This window comes from Phlebotomus argentipes, unplaced genomic scaffold, assembly GCF_947086385.1.
Source record: "Phlebotomus argentipes unplaced genomic scaffold, Phlebotomus argentipes genome assembly contig_32, whole genome shotgun sequence".
Classification (NCBI taxonomy): domain Eukaryota; kingdom Metazoa; phylum Arthropoda; class Insecta; order Diptera; family Psychodidae; genus Phlebotomus; species Phlebotomus argentipes.
The window spans coordinates 1,533,262-1,552,110 of NW_026776187.1; the positions used below are offsets into that span (position 1 = coordinate 1,533,262).

At 46.0% G+C, this 18,849-nt stretch overlaps 9 protein-coding genes across 11 annotated transcripts; 5 read left to right on the top strand and 4 right to left on the bottom strand.

Moving 5' to 3' along the window:
- Nucleotides 1-69: 69 nt before the first annotated feature.
- On the top strand, nucleotides 70-786 carry LOC132264283 (uncharacterized). Its single transcript, XM_059764401.1, has 3 exons — nucleotides 70-198; nucleotides 263-383; nucleotides 443-786. The coding sequence occupies exons 1-3, from the start codon at nucleotides 70-72 to the stop codon at nucleotides 676-678; spliced, it is 486 nt and encodes a 161-aa protein (XP_059620384.1). The 3' UTR covers nucleotides 679-786.
- LOC132264280 (aarF domain-containing kinase 1-like) lies at nucleotides 778-2,607 on the top strand. The gene is made up of 2 exons (XM_059764398.1): nucleotides 778-982; nucleotides 1,064-2,607. Exon 2 carries the CDS (start codon nucleotides 1,075-1,077, stop codon nucleotides 2,605-2,607), a length of 1,533 nt encoding a protein of 510 aa, XP_059620381.1. The 5' UTR covers nucleotides 778-982; nucleotides 1,064-1,074.
- Nucleotides 2,603-3,534, bottom strand: LOC132264282 (m-AAA protease-interacting protein 1, mitochondrial). Its single transcript, XM_059764400.1, has 2 exons — nucleotides 2,850-3,534; nucleotides 2,603-2,783 (listed from the first exon to the last, which is right to left on the bottom strand). The coding sequence occupies exons 1-2, from the start codon at nucleotides 3,431-3,433 to the stop codon at nucleotides 2,648-2,650; spliced, it is 720 nt and encodes a 239-aa protein (XP_059620383.1). The 5' UTR covers nucleotides 3,434-3,534; the 3' UTR covers nucleotides 2,603-2,647.
- A 19-nt stretch (nucleotides 3,535-3,553) lies between these two features.
- On the top strand, nucleotides 3,554-5,566 carry LOC132264281 (recQ-mediated genome instability protein 1-like). The gene is made up of 4 exons (XM_059764399.1): nucleotides 3,554-3,659; nucleotides 3,726-3,922; nucleotides 4,009-5,066; nucleotides 5,371-5,566. The coding sequence occupies exons 1-4, from the start codon at nucleotides 3,580-3,582 to the stop codon at nucleotides 5,536-5,538; spliced, it is 1,503 nt and encodes a 500-aa protein (XP_059620382.1). The 5' UTR covers nucleotides 3,554-3,579; the 3' UTR covers nucleotides 5,539-5,566.
- Nucleotides 5,567-5,587: 21 nt separating this feature from the next.
- Nucleotides 5,588-7,699, bottom strand: LOC132264284 (mitochondrial uncoupling protein 2-like). Its single transcript, XM_059764402.1, has 2 exons — nucleotides 6,764-7,699; nucleotides 5,588-6,321 (listed from the first exon to the last, which is right to left on the bottom strand). The coding sequence occupies exons 1-2, from the start codon at nucleotides 7,036-7,038 to the stop codon at nucleotides 5,607-5,609; spliced, it is 990 nt and encodes a 329-aa protein (XP_059620385.1). The 5' UTR covers nucleotides 7,039-7,699; the 3' UTR covers nucleotides 5,588-5,606.
- A 785-nt stretch (nucleotides 7,700-8,484) lies between these two features.
- On the bottom strand, nucleotides 8,485-11,170 carry LOC132264016 (protein fuzzy homolog). 2 transcript variants are annotated; one of them, XM_059764062.1, is made up of 2 exons: nucleotides 10,997-11,170; nucleotides 8,485-10,927 (listed from the first exon to the last, which is right to left on the bottom strand). In XM_059764062.1, the coding sequence occupies exons 1-2, from the start codon at nucleotides 11,072-11,074 to the stop codon at nucleotides 9,827-9,829; spliced, it is 1,179 nt and encodes a 392-aa protein (XP_059620045.1). In that variant the 5' UTR covers nucleotides 11,075-11,170; the 3' UTR covers nucleotides 8,485-9,826. The 2 variants fall into 2 exon arrangements, with proteins under 2 accessions (XP_059620045.1, XP_059620046.1); XM_059764063.1 differs by having other exon boundaries at nucleotides 11,005-11,120.
- A 100-nt stretch (nucleotides 11,171-11,270) lies between these two features.
- On the top strand, nucleotides 11,271-12,325 carry LOC132264237 (uncharacterized). The gene is made up of 4 exons (XM_059764353.1): nucleotides 11,271-11,439; nucleotides 11,504-11,624; nucleotides 11,684-12,261; nucleotides 12,320-12,325. Exons 1-4 carry the CDS (start codon nucleotides 11,341-11,343, stop codon nucleotides 12,323-12,325), a joined length of 804 nt encoding a protein of 267 aa, XP_059620336.1. The 5' UTR covers nucleotides 11,271-11,340.
- A 3-nt stretch (nucleotides 12,326-12,328) lies between these two features.
- LOC132264367 (uncharacterized) lies at nucleotides 12,329-13,676 on the top strand. The gene is made up of 2 exons (XM_059764553.1): nucleotides 12,329-13,488; nucleotides 13,551-13,676. Exons 1-2 carry the CDS (start codon nucleotides 12,346-12,348, stop codon nucleotides 13,662-13,664), a joined length of 1,257 nt encoding a protein of 418 aa, XP_059620536.1. The 5' UTR covers nucleotides 12,329-12,345; the 3' UTR covers nucleotides 13,665-13,676.
- Nucleotides 13,677-18,846, bottom strand: LOC132264366 (adenosylhomocysteinase-like 1). Of its 2 annotated transcripts, XM_059764551.1 has the most exons (7): nucleotides 18,546-18,846; nucleotides 18,301-18,468; nucleotides 16,817-16,907; nucleotides 15,474-15,790; nucleotides 14,984-15,333; nucleotides 14,361-14,926; nucleotides 13,677-14,292 (listed from the first exon to the last, which is right to left on the bottom strand). In XM_059764551.1, the coding sequence occupies exons 2-7, from the start codon at nucleotides 18,379-18,381 to the stop codon at nucleotides 14,165-14,167; spliced, it is 1,533 nt and encodes a 510-aa protein (XP_059620534.1). In that variant the 5' UTR covers nucleotides 18,382-18,468; nucleotides 18,546-18,846; the 3' UTR covers nucleotides 13,677-14,164. The 2 variants fall into 2 exon arrangements, with proteins under 2 accessions (XP_059620534.1, XP_059620535.1); XM_059764552.1 differs by lacking the exons at nucleotides 16,817-16,907; nucleotides 18,301-18,468; nucleotides 18,546-18,846 and adding an exon at nucleotides 16,032-16,810.
- Between the last annotated feature and the right edge of the window lie 3 nt (nucleotides 18,847-18,849).

An 18,849-nucleotide genomic window follows, 5' to 3' on the forward strand; every position in this document is an offset into this window, starting at 1 on the left:
CAATGCAGTGAAGTTGGCATCGAATTCATTTTGAATGGTGCTTTCCTGTGTGTCTCTTGGCGTTTCTTGATGGTTTCCCGGCTTTTCTCTCAGAATACTATGAATTTCCACGATTCCATCAAATCACTGGCTGCGCACTTGGCAAAGATTGACGAGAACACTTATACTGATGAGGATATTCTGCTCGAAGACTCGAGAGTAAGTAGAAATGCAAGGGGAAGTGAAGGGTCGACAAGAGTATACAGCACTTCTTTGTTTACAGAATCTCTGCAATTCCTTGGATGGACTGGGAAATAATGAGCACACCTTGGATGATCCCTCGGCGGCCGAACTCTTCATTAAGCTACACCAGATGCTGGATTTCTGCTGCAAAGACTCCAATGGTAAGCATTACTGGTACTGAATCATGCGCAACATGTTTCAACGCAATGCAATATTTCAGGTCTGAATCAATTCCTAGGCATTCTGAAGGAACTTGGGAACAATCCTAAGATCCGGAAACACCTACAGAAGATGGACTTTATTTCACTGTTGGCCAACTGTCTTCTGAATAGAGAGATGGAGGAAAATAGTGAAATTCTCTGCGTCTTGAACAAGCTCACAAAAGGTTTCCGGATGGAGACTCCTGAAATATGTTGCGTCAACAGTAGTGTTAAATTGCAGTTCTTCGTGCTTTAAGATAGAGGCAGGCACTTCAGCCGCTTCGGCTCACATCTGGCGATGGTGGTTGAGCAATTGTGAGCAACTGTCGCCTTGACATTCGCACATTTCACACGCATACGCGCTCATCCGCGATGTGATGCACACGTGAGGCGCGGAAGAAGTGAAAGCGCATTGGCAAAAACTGCTGCTGGGCGCACACTGGTTAAATAATACAATGCCCGCAGAGCGTAGCTGGTGAACATATCGTGAATATGAAAATCAGTTGGAAAGTCTTCCTTGTCACTGACTGACACTCTTTTTGGGGCGCACGGCGATAAAGGTGAGTGTTGAAGACTTTTAAGAGGACCCTCTTGCTGCGTGATGTAATTGTGCTAATGTGGTGTTTGTTGTGCAACAACAGAGAGGACCAGGATGCTGGGACGTGTGGTGAAGTACGGAGTGTTGGGTGCGACACTCCTAGGCAGTGGCTACAGTCTGCACGCGAATGACTACAACGTGAACTCCGTAGCGCTAGTGCGCTTGGCTAACGCGGGTCTGGCCATCTATGACATCGCCTGGGTGTACAAGCGACAGCTGTACTATCGCGAGTGGGACAAGACGACGTCAGAGTATGCACAGCAGAAGAGTGTGTGCCACAAGATCGCGGCGGAGCGACTGTTGGAGCTCATCCGGACGAACAGGGGTGTGTACATCAAGGTGGGACAGCACATTGGAGCGCTGGAATACCTGCTGCCCAGTGAGTTTGTGCAGACAATGAAGGTGCTACACAGCAAGGCGCCGCAGAACAGTGTTGAGGATCTGTTCAGAGTCATCCGGCAGGATCTGAAGCGCGATCCGCGCGAGGTGTTTGACGACTTCGAGGCGGAGCCTCTGGGCACAGCGTCTCTGGCGCAGGTGCACCGTGCCCGGCTGAAGGACAGCGGCAGTGTGGTGGCGGTGAAGGTGCAGCATCCATATGTGCGTGGGAACTCTATAGTGGATATGAAGACAATGGAGATGTGCTGTCGCCTGATGGCGTGGATCTTTCCGGACTTCAACATGCAGTGGCTGGTAGAGGAGTCCAAGCGTAATTTACCAATTGAGCTGGACTTCCTCAATGAGGGACGCAACGCTGAACAGATCGCCAGCATGTGTCAGTCGTACAAGTGGCTGAAGATCCCGAAAATTCACTGGGAATACTCCACGGATCGTGTGCTGGTGATGGAATACATTGAGGGTGGCCAGGTGGATGATCTGGAGTACATGCGGCGCCACAAGATTGATCCTATTGAGGTGTCCAATCATCTGGGCAGTCTCTATGCCAACATGATCTTCGTGAATGGCTTCGTGCACAGTGACCCACATCCGGGTAACATTCTTGTGGCCAAGACACCGCGCGGAGACACCCAAATCATGCTGCTGGATCACGGGCTGTACTCCACACTCACAGACCAGTTTCGCTACGACTATTCCCAACTCTGGCTCAGCATCCTACGCGTGGATCGACCGGCGATGCGTGAGTACAGCGCAAAGCTGGGTATCCGTGGGAATCTCTATGGCGTCTTCGCCTGTATGGTCACCGGACGACCCTGGGAGGCCGTCCTCACGGGTATCGATCGCACACGTGCGTCCACCAGCGAGAAGAAGACCATTCAGAGTGAGACATCACACGTGTTGCCCCAAATTGCCGACGTGTTGGAGCACGTGGACAGGCAAATGTTACTGATCTTGAAGACAAACGATCTTATTCGCAGCATCGAGACCACGCTGGGCACACAGAACCGCCAGACTGCCTTCTCCGTAATGTCACGCTGCTGCATCCAGACGGTTTTCCGCCAACAACAAGCTCAGACGACGTCCGAATGGACGCGATTCGCCCTCAAGCTCAGGCAGACCTTTATGCACCTCAAGATGTCTCTGTACTACACGTATCTGTGGATACTAAACTTCAGAATCTGGTCATAATTATATATAAACAGTCTACGCTTTATTTACAGCCCGTCTTTTACTCTTCCAGCATGTCGCTGGGCTTGAAGTGGTTTACAATGTTTACTGTCCAGTCGGATTCGCTGCCCTTGGTGAATTCCTTGATGAATCTATAGTTGCAAATGGAGATCCTTCCTCTGTACTCTGGCATTACTCTGCAAAAAAGGGATATATCTATCCAGACCGTTGGGGGAGATTGTGAGGCAGGCTGACACACTCACCCTAAGTTGATCGGTGGTGACTCTCCGCGTTCCTGCATATCACGCAGACCGCGCAGGGCATGAAAGATCATCGTGATCTCCACCCAGCGCTTCTGAGCATCGCTGCTGCCCTCGTCGAAGATCACGCCGACTTGGTAGGGAAAGGAGAAGTACACGTCCTCCTTGATCACACGAATCTCGTGCCTCTGCGCCACTGACATGCCGCGGAGGGAGTTGTTCAGCTCACCCACACACTCTTGAGCCACCCAGTCGGACAGTCCGACCGTGTCACCCTCAGACAGTTTGCCGGACACGACGTGGAGGGCGTGCTTGGCGCCCTGCACGAAGTCTGGCATGCTGAAGTCACGATCGAAGTACGGCCGGATGATGAAGTTCACCATGATCCAGTTCTTCATGGACTTGAACACTGTCGGCCATACCAACTCCGGGAAGTCCATAAGTGGTGGCAAGGAGCGCTTCTTTGGTGGCGACGGCGACGGCGACGGCTGGGACGAGTCATCACTGGAAAGCGAGCGATTACAGGTTCGCAGCCTGTGCACTGACGGACGCAGATCTCGCCGCAGAGTCCACAGAAACCTCAACATTTTCAAAACAATGCATCTGACATCCAGACGAGCACTGAGCACAACTGAGCGCACCGTTTGAATTTAATGATGATGACAGCACCATGGCGCGGAGTGAGTAAAAAGTGAGGTTATGTCGTATTGTTGGGGAAAGTCGAAAGAGGAAAATGACCTCTAATCTCGTGAATCAGGTGAAAAACTCTTTCCTCTCCAATCACATCAAAGTAGACGTGGATTGGCTCACAGGGTGAGTTGAAGAATTGCTGAATCACTGCGAGTAAATGCGTGATATCTAGTGAAATTTCTCTCGTAGATGTCTTGAATGGATTCATAAGGAAAATGCCGCAATCTCAGCGGAAAATGCATACCGGAAAGCTTATGAACAGTGGCTTCTTGCAGATGTGGAGGAAGCGAGTGTTACTTGTCTGCCTGAGCGTGTGAGTCAGGAGAAAAAGCCTTTCTCCCTGACCGGAAAGTTTGCTCTACAAATCAACTTTGTTATTGATATCTGTGAGTTTTCCAGACTTCTTATACTCATGGGTTTTCTCTTCTCATCTTCTCTAGATTACTCTCTCCCTCTCTCTCTTCTCTACTAGCTGAATCCGTCTATGAACAGTGGCGTCGCCTTAACGATAAGAAGTTGGACGAACCAGAAAATGAAAATGAGTTCCGGATGCAAGCGAGTTTGTCCGGCAGAAATAAGAGGCTTTTGAAACTGGAGCTCACAGACGGATTACGGACAGTTGATGCCATAGAGCATCGCCCCGTGGCGTGTCTGTCGACGAAAATTGTGCCCGGTTGCAAAGTTCTCATCTCAGGACCGATTCAGTGCTCTAATGGTGTAATTCTCCTTACATCGGCTAACGTGAAGATCCTCGGCGGGGAAGTTGACACGCTATTCGTCAGCAATGCCTATGAGAATATGCTGTTGAAGGCCTTGGGGAAGCCAATTAATCTCAATCCGCGGAGTAATTACCTGGAAGTAAGCGTTGTGGAGGAATCACAGGTGACAAAGAGTCAAAATCAACCAGCTATCATGGCAAGCTGTGAACAGCGAAGCGCCGTGGAAGTTCCCACTCCTACCCGGTCAGATCTCGACCAGATGATTGACGAGGATGACGAACTGCTGATGGCGATTGAGCTGGAGACACTGGAGGCCAGTAGAACAGCCGGCGGACGTCCAACGACCCAAGAACTCAGCGAATTGTCAGCTCCTCCGCCGCCATCTGCGACATCTGGAAATGATTCCCTGAGTGACTTTGTGGATGCGTCACTGTTTGAGGATTTCGAATCTGCGCCAGAAACGCACCGAAAACCAACAATTCTCGACACTGACTACAGTTTCAAAATTCGAGGCCTCAGTCTCGTGACCATCGATCAATTCAAGGCTGCCATTCAACAGAGTGGCATCGAGATAGGCAGCAAAAGCTTTATTTTCCGCGCGAAATTCCATCAAGTGACCGAGAAGCTGTCCGTGGAGAAGAACTTCTGGAACATAAAAATCCTGTTGACCGATCAGTGGTCAAAGGAACAACTCAAAGTGTGCGTCCTTTCGGAGGCGCTGGACAAATTGTCAGGCTTCACAGCGCGTGAGCTGAGCGAGATGTACAAGTGCTCCAAGACGCGCCCTCAGGCAAAGGATGAAATCATGCAAGTGAGTTTCTTGTGTTTCTTTCATGAAAAATTGGAATTTACGTTCAAATCAATTAACAAATATTTGGACTCATTTGGAATGTCCAATATTTTCAAAATTTTAAATTAAAAAAAAAATGTTTCAAGATCAAGCTTTTTGATAAGAATTCTTAATAACTCTGGTAGTTCAGTTTAAGACAATAGGGTTATACTTTTCTGTCGCAACCATAGAGCCCAGGTTATAGCGGTTAGAAATTTTCATTGTCTATGTTGCCTATGTGATTACCTTGGCTTTTGCTTATACATATTTTCCCTCTCTTCAACAGGTCTTGAATACATTGAAGGAGAAGATTAAGAATGTGGACTGCTTTATACGCATCAACTACTCACCCGAATTGCCCTGTCCCACTCTCGTGGACTTTATCGATGCCGCACCGGTGCTCAACGACATCCTGCGCCAGAAGATCAACACTGAAATGCTCCAGAATAATTAGAAAAAAAACATATCAGAGAATTTATTTTATAAAGAACTAAAGGGAAAAGTTGTACAAAGAGAAGTTCGTCAGTCGTGCTTTTGAGGCGGCTTAAAGATGAGAATCTTGAGTTGCTCATACGTGATCCACAGCACGATGTTCCAAGATACGAGGCGTGCGAATGATGGGACGAAGCCCTTGTAGAATGCCGCCGCGCCCTCACCTCTGCCCATTTGAATGGCACAGTCAATGGCGCCACGGTACTGTCCGGGCTTTGAGTTCATGTAGCGCGTCTTCACCACATCAATTGGCGAAGCAGCCACGGTGGTGGCGAAGCCCGCGATTACGGCGGCAGTGAAGTGACAGGGAATGTTATCCTCCAACGATGTGTACTTAAGCAGGCAATCCTTGATGATGTCATAGCACACGATCTCCGCCACATTCACAATGGCATTGCGACCCACATTGGGCAGCGTGCCCTTCCACAGTCCACGCACGCCCTCTTCGCGCCCAATTGTGCGATAGGCCGTCATGGTGTTGTGATAACGCACGGCGGTTGGTGAGGCTGTGGTACGATTTTGCGCCTGGAAGCGCACCTTTACAACATCCGTGGGCTGTGCCAGCATCACAGCCATGCCGCCCGTGGTCAGGCCCGCCAGCACACGAGTGAAGATTTGCAGACCCTCAGGATTCTCGTGCAACACACCCTGATAGAGCAACTTTACGGTGTCATAACAGCCCAGGCGCACGGACGCAAAGGCCATCTGTCGCTGCAGGCCAGCAGAGAGTCCATTGTAGAGTGCCCTGCGAGAAGAAGTAAGTTTTTCTTTAGCAATGCTTTACCAATCTCAAGACGTAGAAATTAAGTGCTTTTGTAAGCAGATCTTCGAGTGAAATTTCCAGTGAGATGTATTTACATAAAGTGCAGCATGCAGAAAATTTTTGGTCAAATTAATATTAACCATTTTGCTTGAGTTTCTTTTCTTTAAGAATCTAGACAAAAACTCTTTAAATTCACGTGAAGTATTTCTTTAAAAAAATTCTAATTCTTTGAATATTATGTGATAATTGGAACATTTGCAATTTTTTGTTGGCAATTGAATTTTTTGTCTTGTCTTTTAGAGCACTTTTGCCCGGAACACGCGCAAAATAGGACCGAATTCCAAAATATCAATAATATACAGCTTTAAGAGCGTAGATTTGCGTCCGCGCAACGGTCAGGCGATAACGAGATGGAATTTCTCACCTGAAGCCCTCCTGGCGTACAATTGTGCTGACGGTGCCGACGAGGCCGCGATATTGAGGCGTCGGCGCGCCGGAATTGACCACCGCTGTTGCTCCGTTGGCCGTGGCTGTGGCCAGCGGTACCCTCACCTGGCCCTCGCCCTGGATCTGCAAGCGCACCTTGGCCGTGTCCAGCGGAAAGGTGGCAAAGTCCGCGATGCAGGCAGCAGTTCCGGCTGTTAGCAGCCTTACACCGAAACTGGCCTCCAGATTTGCCGATGTATTCTTTGACTTCATCCTGCGCGCCGGCTGCTGAATGGGTGATGAAAACTAGTTATCTCAGTGAACCGAAAGTGAGATTCAGATACAGATGCACCCAAAACGACTGTGAAAGTGCACACTGTGATTTGTTTACGCACAAATCACGAGGAAAAACTCGTCTCTTCATCAAACCGATGATCATTAAATTGCAGAGAGTGAGGGTCAATCATCAAACGGTGATATGTACAAATTTTCCCACCTTTTTCTTAACTCTCGTATATGTATGTAGTAAGCGTATGTGACGAACTTTGTTCGCCTTTTTGTGTATTATTTTGTTTACATCACTATCGTCATTTTCCGCATGTGTTTTTGCACAAAGTCATTCTTCGCGTGATATTGCGCGAGGAGATTCTGAAACTTTTGTGGATGATTGGTGCTCGAGCGGGAGAGAAAGAAAGAGAATAATTTGTGTATAAAAATATCCTCGCGATGTAAATTTAGAGTGGAAAATTCAATGAAATTTCAAATGATAACGGTTTGACGGAGTGCAATTTTGATGATCATGTGCACAGTCTGTCCCATTCACCATTCAGTTAATGGAATGATAGATGATACATTATCTGTATATTCGTAATACTAATTGTATAAGTTGTACAGATTTTAAAGAAAAGTTTGGAGATACTTTCATAAATTTTTTTTTTTTTTTTTTCAAAATTTGGCAAGACTGTTATGACATATTAATAATTACCCATAAAATTGAATCCCAATTAGTAATTTCATTTTCAACGAATTTTTAGAAATAAGCAATTTAGCATTACAGAACTTATTGAGCCTACAGCCACGCGCAAAATTTTACGAGGTACAGTAAACCTTTGGCAAGTGTGTCTATAATTAATGTGCTTGTCTTTCTTTTTCAACAAAACACTCTCTATATAAATATTTAAATTGAATGAATTAATGATAAAAGTTCAGTCTTGTGCTTTGTCTCACTTTTGTTCACCATTTAATCACAAGTGCGCTTCCAATGCAAACGGAGGAAAATCCATCAATCGCATGGATTTTTTTGCAAAAGTGTTTCGTATGAAATAACTCAGGAAACCACCCAAAATAAAAGTGTGTGCGAGTTTGAGGAATTTTCCGCGGAAAATTGACAGAAGCTGATTTATTTTTGACTAAATGAATGAGGCAATGAAAAACACGATGAACGATGGTGAAAAGACACAATGAGTGATATTTTTGTGGACTACAATTTTTGCGATAGGCCATGAGAGATCATCGCAGAGAGTTCATCTGTGAAATTTCCTGCGGATCAGGGGGGAGTCACGAGGATATTGCGTGAGAGACTCACTGGAAATGCGTGTGTGATATTTCTGGAATTCTTCAGACACGAAATTTCGTTCACTTCACATCCACTGGGGGTGGGGAAAGTTCTTCTCCACCTTTTCTTCCACTTTTCACTAGCACTCGCGCGACTCTTGACTGCCCAGAAATTCCTCTTCCGCCGCCTTTTATTGGAAATCCCGTTGCGAATGTGTTGGACTCTCTCTCTCTCTCTAGTGGGTTATCTTGGTCAACACAGAGTCACCACAAACAATTTCTCCCCATGGATCTTTTCTCGCCACTCTTTTTTTTGCACTACCCGCGGGATTGTTTGCGCAACGCGCGCGTCTTGGAAGGAACGGCAAAAAAACATCACAGTCGAAATTGGTTCAATTGCTATTATTTAATTTAAAAAATCTCCGGCGTTACTGTGGCTTTAAAAAGATCTCAGCGATTGACAGATTTTTGGGCGTCACTGGCATGTCTGGTGGACATTTTCAAGGTGAAGTTCTTTCATCTGTTTAGCAACATTTTTCCTTTAAAATAACCATCATTTTTGCCAATTTTGCTACACGCACATCTTGCGTTTGCCTTGAATTTAGATTCGAGGTCACATGTCGAAATACTTTACGTACGCCAATATGAAGTATTTGATTTGTCACCTGAATCCTTTCACACGATAAATCTACGGTGAAAAGGGTATGAAAATTAAGAAAAATCTTTGTGATGAGATCTACGAAAGTGAGCAAAAGCTTTGTATTTTAGAATTCATATTTTTCGGTCACTTCACAGTAATTCCCTTAGTCTCAGGTTTGGAGAGTAGAGCAATCAAAAATTCATCATGTGTTGCCAGGGAAATTTGGCCAGAGATTAAAAAGACAGAACTGATGTGGTGGAAAAACATGAGTCTCACGCGAGTGTGTGAGATCATCCCACAGAAAATGCGACAGACCAACCAATCGCGATTCTCAGAGCGCGATTGACCCCCAAATTACCAGGCATGTCACCATAAACAGCATAAAAAGAGATAGTTTTTTTTTGCTCCGTGTGGAAACAGCACGACGGGGGCAACAATGGGCTCGCGGAGTCCCCTGGATATTGATAAGAGCAGCTTGCTTTTTATCTCACGATCGCGGGAAAACATTGTAGATGTTGAGAGGTGTTCATAAATCAAGATTATGGGGCCAAATTGAAATCTCTCAGTTCTTTATCGCTCATTATAGGTGTGTTTGGTCAATTGGAAGGCTTGTAAAGTGTTTTTTTTTGCCACAGAGCGCCATGGAAAACCGCTAATCAGATGTGTAATAATTGTTTTCACAAATTATTTCACCCTTTTACTTGCGTAGTGAAGACACAAACCCCTGAAGTTTGCAATGAATTGACTATGACTTTGAATGGTTTCAAATCAACGTAAAATCGTTTTAAAAATGAATTTTTTGGTGTAGATCCATCAATTAATTGTTGCGAATAGAGTTAATAGCAGAATATTTAATAGTAAAAAAAATTACCAACAAGTATCTTTGCTGCCCACAATCATGCTGAGCGTCTTCTGCGATATCAGACGCATCGTGTGCGTGGGTATTGCCGCCACGTATAGTACGCAAATAAGGTTGTCCTCCTGCACGAGCGCGTGACACTTGTGGTAATCCGAGCACCAGTAGGACTCTGCGTGCACGGCCAAGTTGCCCAGGTAGTCGTCAATCATGTCCGCTGCCTGGTGGAAGAAGGTGCGCAGGATGTCCAGTCGGTGGGCTCCGGAGACGCTTCTCTTGCCCGTGCTGGATTGCTGAATGTTCCTGGAGATCACATATTTTGCCTGGGCGCGGTTGATCAGCAAGATGCCCAAGATTCCTGCGTCCAATTCCAGACTGGCAGGAAAATTGCGTGGGAAGCACTGCTCCGCCAACTCCAGTGTCTTCAAGTCTGGCCGCCAGACCTGATGCACCAGGTTTTCAACGTCTTTGTAGGGCGGCTCGGCGCCGCACAAGAGGCAAATATTGATGTTTTGCAGAATAGGAATTGACACGAGTCTGTAAGCGATCGTTGGACTCTTCTGCGGCAAAAACACTGGCGTGTCCTTTTGTAGGGAACTCGAAGTGGCAATGAGTGTGAACAGAAGCTGTCGATCATCGGGGTGCAAATCCCACCAGGCTTCGGTGGCAGCGGAAATCCTCTGTCGGATCATTAAACAAGCATAATCTGAGCCAAATTGACCACAGAACTCTGTCAGTTTTTCAAGAATTGCTGCATTTTGTGGACTGAGAATGCAATCCGTAAAGCCAATGAGTTCACAATCTGCACTCTCGAGGAGATGATCGATGACACTCCAGGCCGGCTGGAGTTCTCTCTTCAGGCGCTCCACTGAGTGATAGTTCTCAAGTTCTGGCAGGCCCACAGTGAAGATCATGCTGCTAAAAGTGGAGTTTATTAGCCGCCTGAGGACTTTCTCGCCAATTCCCCGGCCAAAACCCACGACCAGGAAGGTGTCTGCGAACTCCTGCCACACCAGAAGGCCATCATCCCACGCTGTACTCCTCAGATTTTGTCCCTGACTTTTGCAGAACATGTGAACACCATTGAGAGATCCAATGGTCGAGAAGGAGAGCTAAAAAATACAAATTCCGGGCATTTTAGTGCTTTCTAAATTTCATGTTGATCTGTAAACAACACTCACATTCTCACCTTCTCCTTTCTTGCGCGTGAATATCGGGATGCCACCGGACAGTGTAAGGCATATTAATTGAATTGACATGCCTCCCGGGGGATTTTGGACGGAAGAATGGGGTCAATGGAGGGCAACAACTGGGTAAATTAATTATTTGACTGATGGAAAAAGATGCAAAATGGCGGGTTTGTGTACATCTGCTGCATGGCTGCCAACATTGCTCTACTGTCCCACGAATGTACCACGAAACATTCCAATGCAGTGAAGTTGGCATCGAATTCATTTTGAATGGTGCTTTCCTGTGTGTCTCTTGGCGTTTCTTGGTGGTTTCCCGGCTTTTCTCTCAGAATACTATGAATTTCCACGATTCCATCAAATCACTGGCTGCGCACTTGGCAAAGATTGACGAGAACACTTATACTGATGAGGATATTCTGCTCGAAGACTCGAGAGTAAGTAGAAATGCAAGGGGAAGTGAAGGGTCGACAAGAGTATACAGCACTTCTTTGTTTACAGAATCTCTGCAATTCCTTGGATGGACTGGGAAATAATGAGCACACCTTGGATGATCCCTCGGCGGCCGAACTCTTCATTAAGCTACACCAGATGCTGGATTTCTGCTGCAAAGACTCCAATAGTAAGCATTACTGGTACTGAATCATGCGCAACATGCTTCAACGCAATGCAATATTTCAGGTCTGAATCAACTCCTAGGCATTCTGAAGGAACTTGGGAACAATCCTAAGATCCGGAAACACCTACAGAAGATGGACTTCATTTCACTGTTGGCCAACTGTCTTCTAAATAGAGAGATGGAGGAAAATAGTGAAATTCTCTGCGTCTTGAACAAGCTCACAAAAGGTTTCCGGATGGAAACTCCTGAAATATTTCTAATCAGCCTCATACCTTTCCTCGTGGACGGAATAGTCGAGGCAGCCTTCGATAGATCGAAGATCAGTCTGGCAATTCTAGTGAATTTATGTCAAAGTCGACCGGGAATTGATATTCTCTGCAAGTATTGCAATACGAAGAATCTCACCAAGAAGATTATTACACAGGAAGGCTACGGACTCCTGGCTTTGAGGATCCTCTATGGCATAGGAATCTACTCGAGGGATAATAAGATTTTCTGGAACACTTTACTGGCCATCTTTAGAGAGATCGACAAATTAATCAGTCAAGGAGACGCAGAATCGTGCCAGGAATGCTTTGAATTTCTTCTGCAACTCACTGATGAGCCTCTTGGAGAATACTCAGATCTCTTTAATCAGCATGTGCTTAAAATCCTTGAGAGACTGCAAGATCCTCTCGATGAGGCTTTTGTAATCGCAGGATTGAGACTTTTTAGTGGTATTTTAATGGCCGGACACTCTCTTGAGGATCTTCATGAATCGCTTATGGATTTCGCACTGGAGAGCCTTATGAAAGGCTCCAATGTTCACGTACATGCTCTCCGGCTTCTTCAAATTCTCGGTACGGAAAACATTGAACTGCGAAGTCCGTCTGTGGAACGCCTGAATGGGATGTGGAAGGAATTAGCCACATGGCTGGATCAGGAAGCGAAATCTCAGTCAATTCTCAAACTGATTAGCGTATTTGTGAGGAATCCAGCGTGTCAGAGTAGCATTATAAGTGCAGTAAGTCGGGAGAAGATACAGAAATTGCTCATGATTCCAACGGGCGAGGCTATAGATAAGATGAAAGATGATAAAATTCTCTTATTGTTGACTTGCCTCGATCTCCTGACCAACTTCTCAACTGTGGAGCCACTGCAGTGGTATGGACAAGCAGATGAGGCATTCAAGACGCCAGAGATTGCGAAAATCATCGCCGAGGGATTTTCCAGAGGACATGAAGAGATGTTCACTTGCTGCCTAAATTTGGCTCAGCATACAAACTTCCCCAGGGAAAGAATCACACGTCTCATGCATAAGTCACCAGTGAAGAGACAGACTGATTGTCGTCGTGCTCGTCCAGAAGACACTTTTGTGCCTGTTCAAGTGCTGAAGAAGCAATCAAGAGAAATTGATCGGATTCTGAAGGATTTTACAAATATTCCTAGTAATATGACCATCTCTTCTGCTGCTATTCTCATGCAGCATCAAATTGCCTACTCGAAGACTGTGAATAGAATCCATGAGCAGGAGATTGAGCATAGCCAACGTTTTATCTCCTCACTAAAACTCCAGATTGCCACGATGGAGGCGGAGAGGGACTCTGTAAGATCTCTCTTGAGCCACTATGACATTACCAATGAAAAGGCTCAGCGAAAGATTGCTCTATGCGAGGAGACAATCACTTCCCTTCAGATTGCGCTCACGCAAGTCAATGGCAAGATTGAGGAAGACGCCAAGAAGCTTGAATTAGCGAGGAAAGAACGCGAGGAAGCCAAAGCAAAGGAAAAGGAACTGAAAGAAGCTGTCAGATCACTGAATTCCGAAGTGCAGGAACAGAAGAAATCTGCTGAGATCATGCAGAAAGCCATGGATGAGCAAAAGAAGGTAAGATCGCCGTTTCTTCAGTAGACGTCATTTTGTAATCTTCTCTGGAATATCCTTTGCAGGAAGTCACCAAAAAGGACGCTCGCATTCAGCATCTGGAGACCAAATTGAAAGAAAGCGAGTCACTCAGGCAGAGGGTCGTTGATCTCATGATGAGTGGCAAAATAGGGAATTGAAATCGCTTCACATTATTCAACTGAATTCTGATCATTCTAAAAATTTTTACAAATAAATTCATTCTCCGCATGACATTCTCGTCCTTCTTGGGTATATATCTTAGTCACTGAAGAGACCTAATGGGATTGATTATAGACATCAAGAAGACATATGTAAGTACATACGCGTCCTTATCATACAACAAACCCACTCAGCGCCCTTCGAAACCTTCGCAAACGGAATTTACATACTTTATTCGTTATCGTCCCAACCTTCGAGAGCTGATCAGCTCTCAATTGACTAAGTTTCACAACTACTATACGTACTAAAAGATTAGTGTGGGGAGGGAAAAAAATGTTAAAAAATAAGAGACAAAAGAATCTCTCTATCTGCTCATTAAAGTATATAAGTTGAGGAAAAATGCATCAGAATAAAATGCTTTCTTGCCGAGTTGAAGAAAAAAAATAAAGATTGAGAAATACTCTTAATTGCGCCAAGGATACTGCATCCTTCCCGCCTCTCAATATCTGTAATAATTGGGCTTGAAAGGTCCCGCCTTGTTGAGGCCCATGTACTTGGCCTGCTCGTCCGTGAGCTCCGTCAGGTGGGCATCGAATGTTGGTAGATGGAGACTCGCCACGTATTCATCTGTAAGCAGTCGAAGAAGATCAGAAATTAACACTCAAATCATGCTTTTGATTAATCAATAAACTGACCCATCTTCTTGGGCAGCAGATACACGTCTGACTTGTAGCGCCCCGCGGGGGCGTTGAAGAGCTCAATGAGCGCGAGCGCCTGTGTCGCCGACGTGATGGAGACAACGAACGAGGGCACGCTGGAGCAGGAGAGGTTCACGAGACGACCCTCAGCCAGCAGAATGATCCTCTTACCGTCCGGCCACACAATGTGATCCACCTGCGAACGCACCTTCTCCCACGTCAGATCCGGCGTCCGGAGACTGTTCACATCAATCTCCGTATTGGAATGTCCCATGTTGCACACAATCGCGCCACTTTTCATCTTATCCATGTGCTCACGCACCACCACATTCTTGTTCCCCGTGGCCGTGATCACGATGTCCACATTGCGGATCACTTCGTTCAGTTTCACCACGCGGAAGCCATCCATGCTGGCCTGCAGAGCACAAATCGGGTCGATCTCCGTGATGTACACAATGCAGCCCAATCCTTTCAGCGCCTGACAGCAGCCCTTGCCCACCTCGCCATACCCACAGATCACCACCTGCTTCCCGCCAAACATGATGTCCGTGGAGCGCTTCAGACTGCAACAGAAGAGCAATGATTTACAGACTTGCACGTCCCTCTTGAACGCAACTCACCTGTCGATGATGGATTCACGGCAACTGTACAGATTGTCGAACTTGGTCTTGGTCACCGAGTCATTGACATTCATAGCAGGCACTGAGAGCTTCCCAGCCTTCGACAGTTGATACAGCCGATGGACACCTGTGACACTCTCTTCAACGATGCCGCGCACCAGTTTGAACATGGCTGGGTACTTCTTGAGCATGAGATGCGTAGCATCGCCACCATCATCCAGAATCATATTCGGTTGCCAATTCTCTGCATTCACGCATTTATCGATGCACCACCAGAAGTCCTCCTCCGTCTCTCCGCGCCACGCAAACACGGCATACCCAGCCTCAGCCAGGGCGGCCGCCACTTCATTCTACCCGGAAGAAAGAGAGAGAGAGAGACATTGTTTACTGATCTACTTGCTATCGAGTCTCGTGATTTGGTATTGTTTAGTCAACTGGCCAAATAGTACTCAAAATGTCTCAATTTCACGGTGTTTTCTTCCTACTTTACCTGCGTAGAATAGATGTTACACGCTGCCCAGCGCACTGTGGCCCCCAATTCCACCAGAGTTTCAATAAGAACCGCAGTCTGGGCATTGATATGCGTGCACCCGACAATCTTGGCATTCTTCAGCGGCTTGTCATCACACGCACGCTTCCGCAGTGCCATAATTCCGGGCATCTCGTGCTCGGCAATCTCAATTTCACGCCGTCCAAAAGCATGTTGGTTGATGTTGCGCACACAAAAGTCCGTGAATCCCGATGAATTCTTCTGCGTCTTCTCGCGCGGTGAACTCTCATCCTCCGAACTGCTGCCAGTATAGGAAGCTGAAAGGAGTTAATGAATTTCTCTCAGTGCATCTCAAAGCGAATGTTCAACTACATTTGAAACTGCCGATAAGAAGATAATTTATAGCCCCACACAGATCGCTTCCAATCGATCTTGAGATATCATCCAATTAATTTATATTGCATAACGAATAGCACACACACTCTCATCGCTCCAGTTCAGCAAAATCTCCCACAATGTTATAGAATTATTCATAAGAAAGAGCAATATGATATTTACACATGGTCTCAGGTGGAAATTTCCTATCTCCCAAACTAAACACACTACAGAAGACTAGTTGAAGAGGGACTTTAGTTAACTAAAGCACTGCCTGACGCGACAATTTGAGCAACACTGCACGGCTGAGACGGCCAACCGGTGTGCCAATGTTGGAGGAGTATCAATATTTAATTAGGAATTTAATTCGAGCGACGTGTTAATACCTCGTCTTGTAGTTGTGCACTCTTTTGTCTCTCAACTTTAATTCGCCTCTATCAATTTCAGCAAAGCACTTTTCCCACCACACATTCTCCACATGTTCTCACGTCGATTGGCACTCCCTTTCGCCCGGCGACAGTTCTTGTCTTTCATTACTTGGCCACTAGATCAACACAAAATTCTCTCTTCTGAAATCTCAATTGCCAAGAAGCAAATCACGATACAATATCTGGATTAGTAAATACTTTTCCCATCTGTTTAACCATTGACTTGTAGAAGTTTCCTCTCAAAACTGCTTTTGTCCACCACTTTCTGGCTTCTCTTTGTCTGCTTTTCACTTTCTGGATATTTCTGCCCTCATCAATTATACCAATCGAGTCAGTAACCGAGAGAGTAAATAAATAAAGCCGCTCTATTGCTCCACTTCTCGCCATCAATGGAAATTCGGTGCTCTTCTGGAGACTCTCCTGGATCGTCAAGAGGGCTGAGCCTAATCTTTCGCCGTTTGCGAGTGTGCGATAGTGCCCAGTTGCGAAATATATTTGCCATGGCGTCAAGCCGCGAGAGTAGAGAGATAAAGAGTATACCTGAACTAAATGAATCCGTTGAAGAGGCTGATAAGCTTCGGCTGCGATAGCGACTGCTCTTCTTCAGAGCCCCTGACGTTGTCTTGGTCTCCTGGAAAAAGGAGAAAAAAAGAAACACACAAAAGTGAGCACTGGTATTGAGAACAACTGGCCAATGTGGCCTCAATTGATGCCTCTTATCAGTCACTTGCAGCGCCAAATTGACAGCGATAAGACACCCTTTTCAATTTTAATGCCACCCTCGCGTATCTCTGACCCCAGCAAAGTCAGTCACCGGCATGTCGATTAATCATTTCAACCTTAATCCACACTGATTTTCGGCCATTCGCCCAACACTCAATTTATGCCATGTGATTATTGATATATTTCTGGGACATCGCGACGTAAATTGCCGACCTGATAGTAGCAAAAAAAAAAAACACCCCAGAAATCTCAGCTACCAACAAATGGTGGCAATTAAACAAGGAAAAAGTGAAGGGGAAAATGCATGAAAAACAGACGAGCAATTTATGATGTCATCAAGGTTTTCACTTCAAGCACAAATCCCAATGCAATTTTCACTCTCCCACCTTCGATTTTTCAAACTGTACGTCGCATTTTCACCAGCGCGCGGCGTTTTTGCCTTTACAGACGTAAAAAGCATTTAAATGCTTCCTAGGGTTGCAATAGAAGTTCGCTTCGATTGCATTTTATGCCGATTATTTATGTTATTATATTTTTCTAAATTTAAATATCCAATTAACAGAAACGTGACGAACTTGAGAGCTTTGCACGAGAGTGTTTCACTCATGGCGCTTGCCAATGGCACAATTATATCTGTTCCGATTCAAATGGTAGACAATTTTGTCAATTTTGTATTCACGGATCGATTGAAATGATTTTGCTCGCCAATTCAATTACATTAAAGTTCTGCATATTTTGAAGCTCCTCCCATGTTTCCTGGCATTGTAAATCTTCTTATACACCACCAGATCCTTTTTACTAATTAACTTAGACCAGCGGTCGAATGAAACACCGTTCAAATGGAGTACTGAGTGTTAACACCGGTGTGAATTTATCAATGAGCAGCTAAGTTGCCCTCAATACGCCTTATCCTGAACAGCTAAATTTCAGTAATAAAAGAGTGTCCATTTTTAGCGCCATAATCAGAAAAAAAACACCACCCGAATCGTCTGGCTTTCTTCGAAGAGCTTTTGAAAGACTGCAGAAGGGCAAAAACACAGCAATCGTAATCGTGTAATTATGGTAATTTGTGAGGCTCGTGCGGGCCAAAGGCAGACACAGTGCGCGATGTGCCACTGTCGCTGTCTTGCAGCCGCGCTTTGGGCGAGTAAACAGTGGAAATTGGGCGTGTTTTCTCGCAAGATTTATCCAGTTTCTGGCCACTCTGTCAGCTCGTGCGTTGACGGAAGATTTGCTCACGAGATTGTGTCAATCGCCAGTCAGATTGCCGGATTGCCGTGATTGACGGAGTCGTTACTCACCTTCGTCACGGAGCCGGGGTCCATCACGGGGCTGTCGGAGACGGCCGTGATGTTGGCCTTAGTGCCCTGAAGGTGGCTCATAGCTGTGGGGCGCTTTGAAGTGCTGAGGAGTCAGACAGGGAGTCACATAGATCGGGGAGCAGAATGGATGACCACAGCTGGCTGGCACTGTAAAGGGCAAAGTGGGCATTGGGTGGTGAGAAAGGCGCCCACTTGTGCGAAGCAAACAGAACACCCCAATTTACCTCTTCAACGCGCTGCTTTCTTCTACCTCTTGACCCTTTTCCTCACACTTGTGTACACAGAATGCTTCGAAAATCCGGTGAAAATCCTTGAAACGCGACTTCTCAATCCGGGAAACTTTCACGCCGACAAAATGTGAAAAATTCACCAGCAAAACTGTGTCAATAGAGCGCGGGTCACAGTTGGGGGGAATCACAGGTGATAGTGGAGTCGAGGTGTGCTTTTCCGCGGAAAATTGGGACTTTTGTGAGCGCCAGAGGCGAATTTTCACCTGTTCACACGATCGCCCGAGAATGACGACTGACA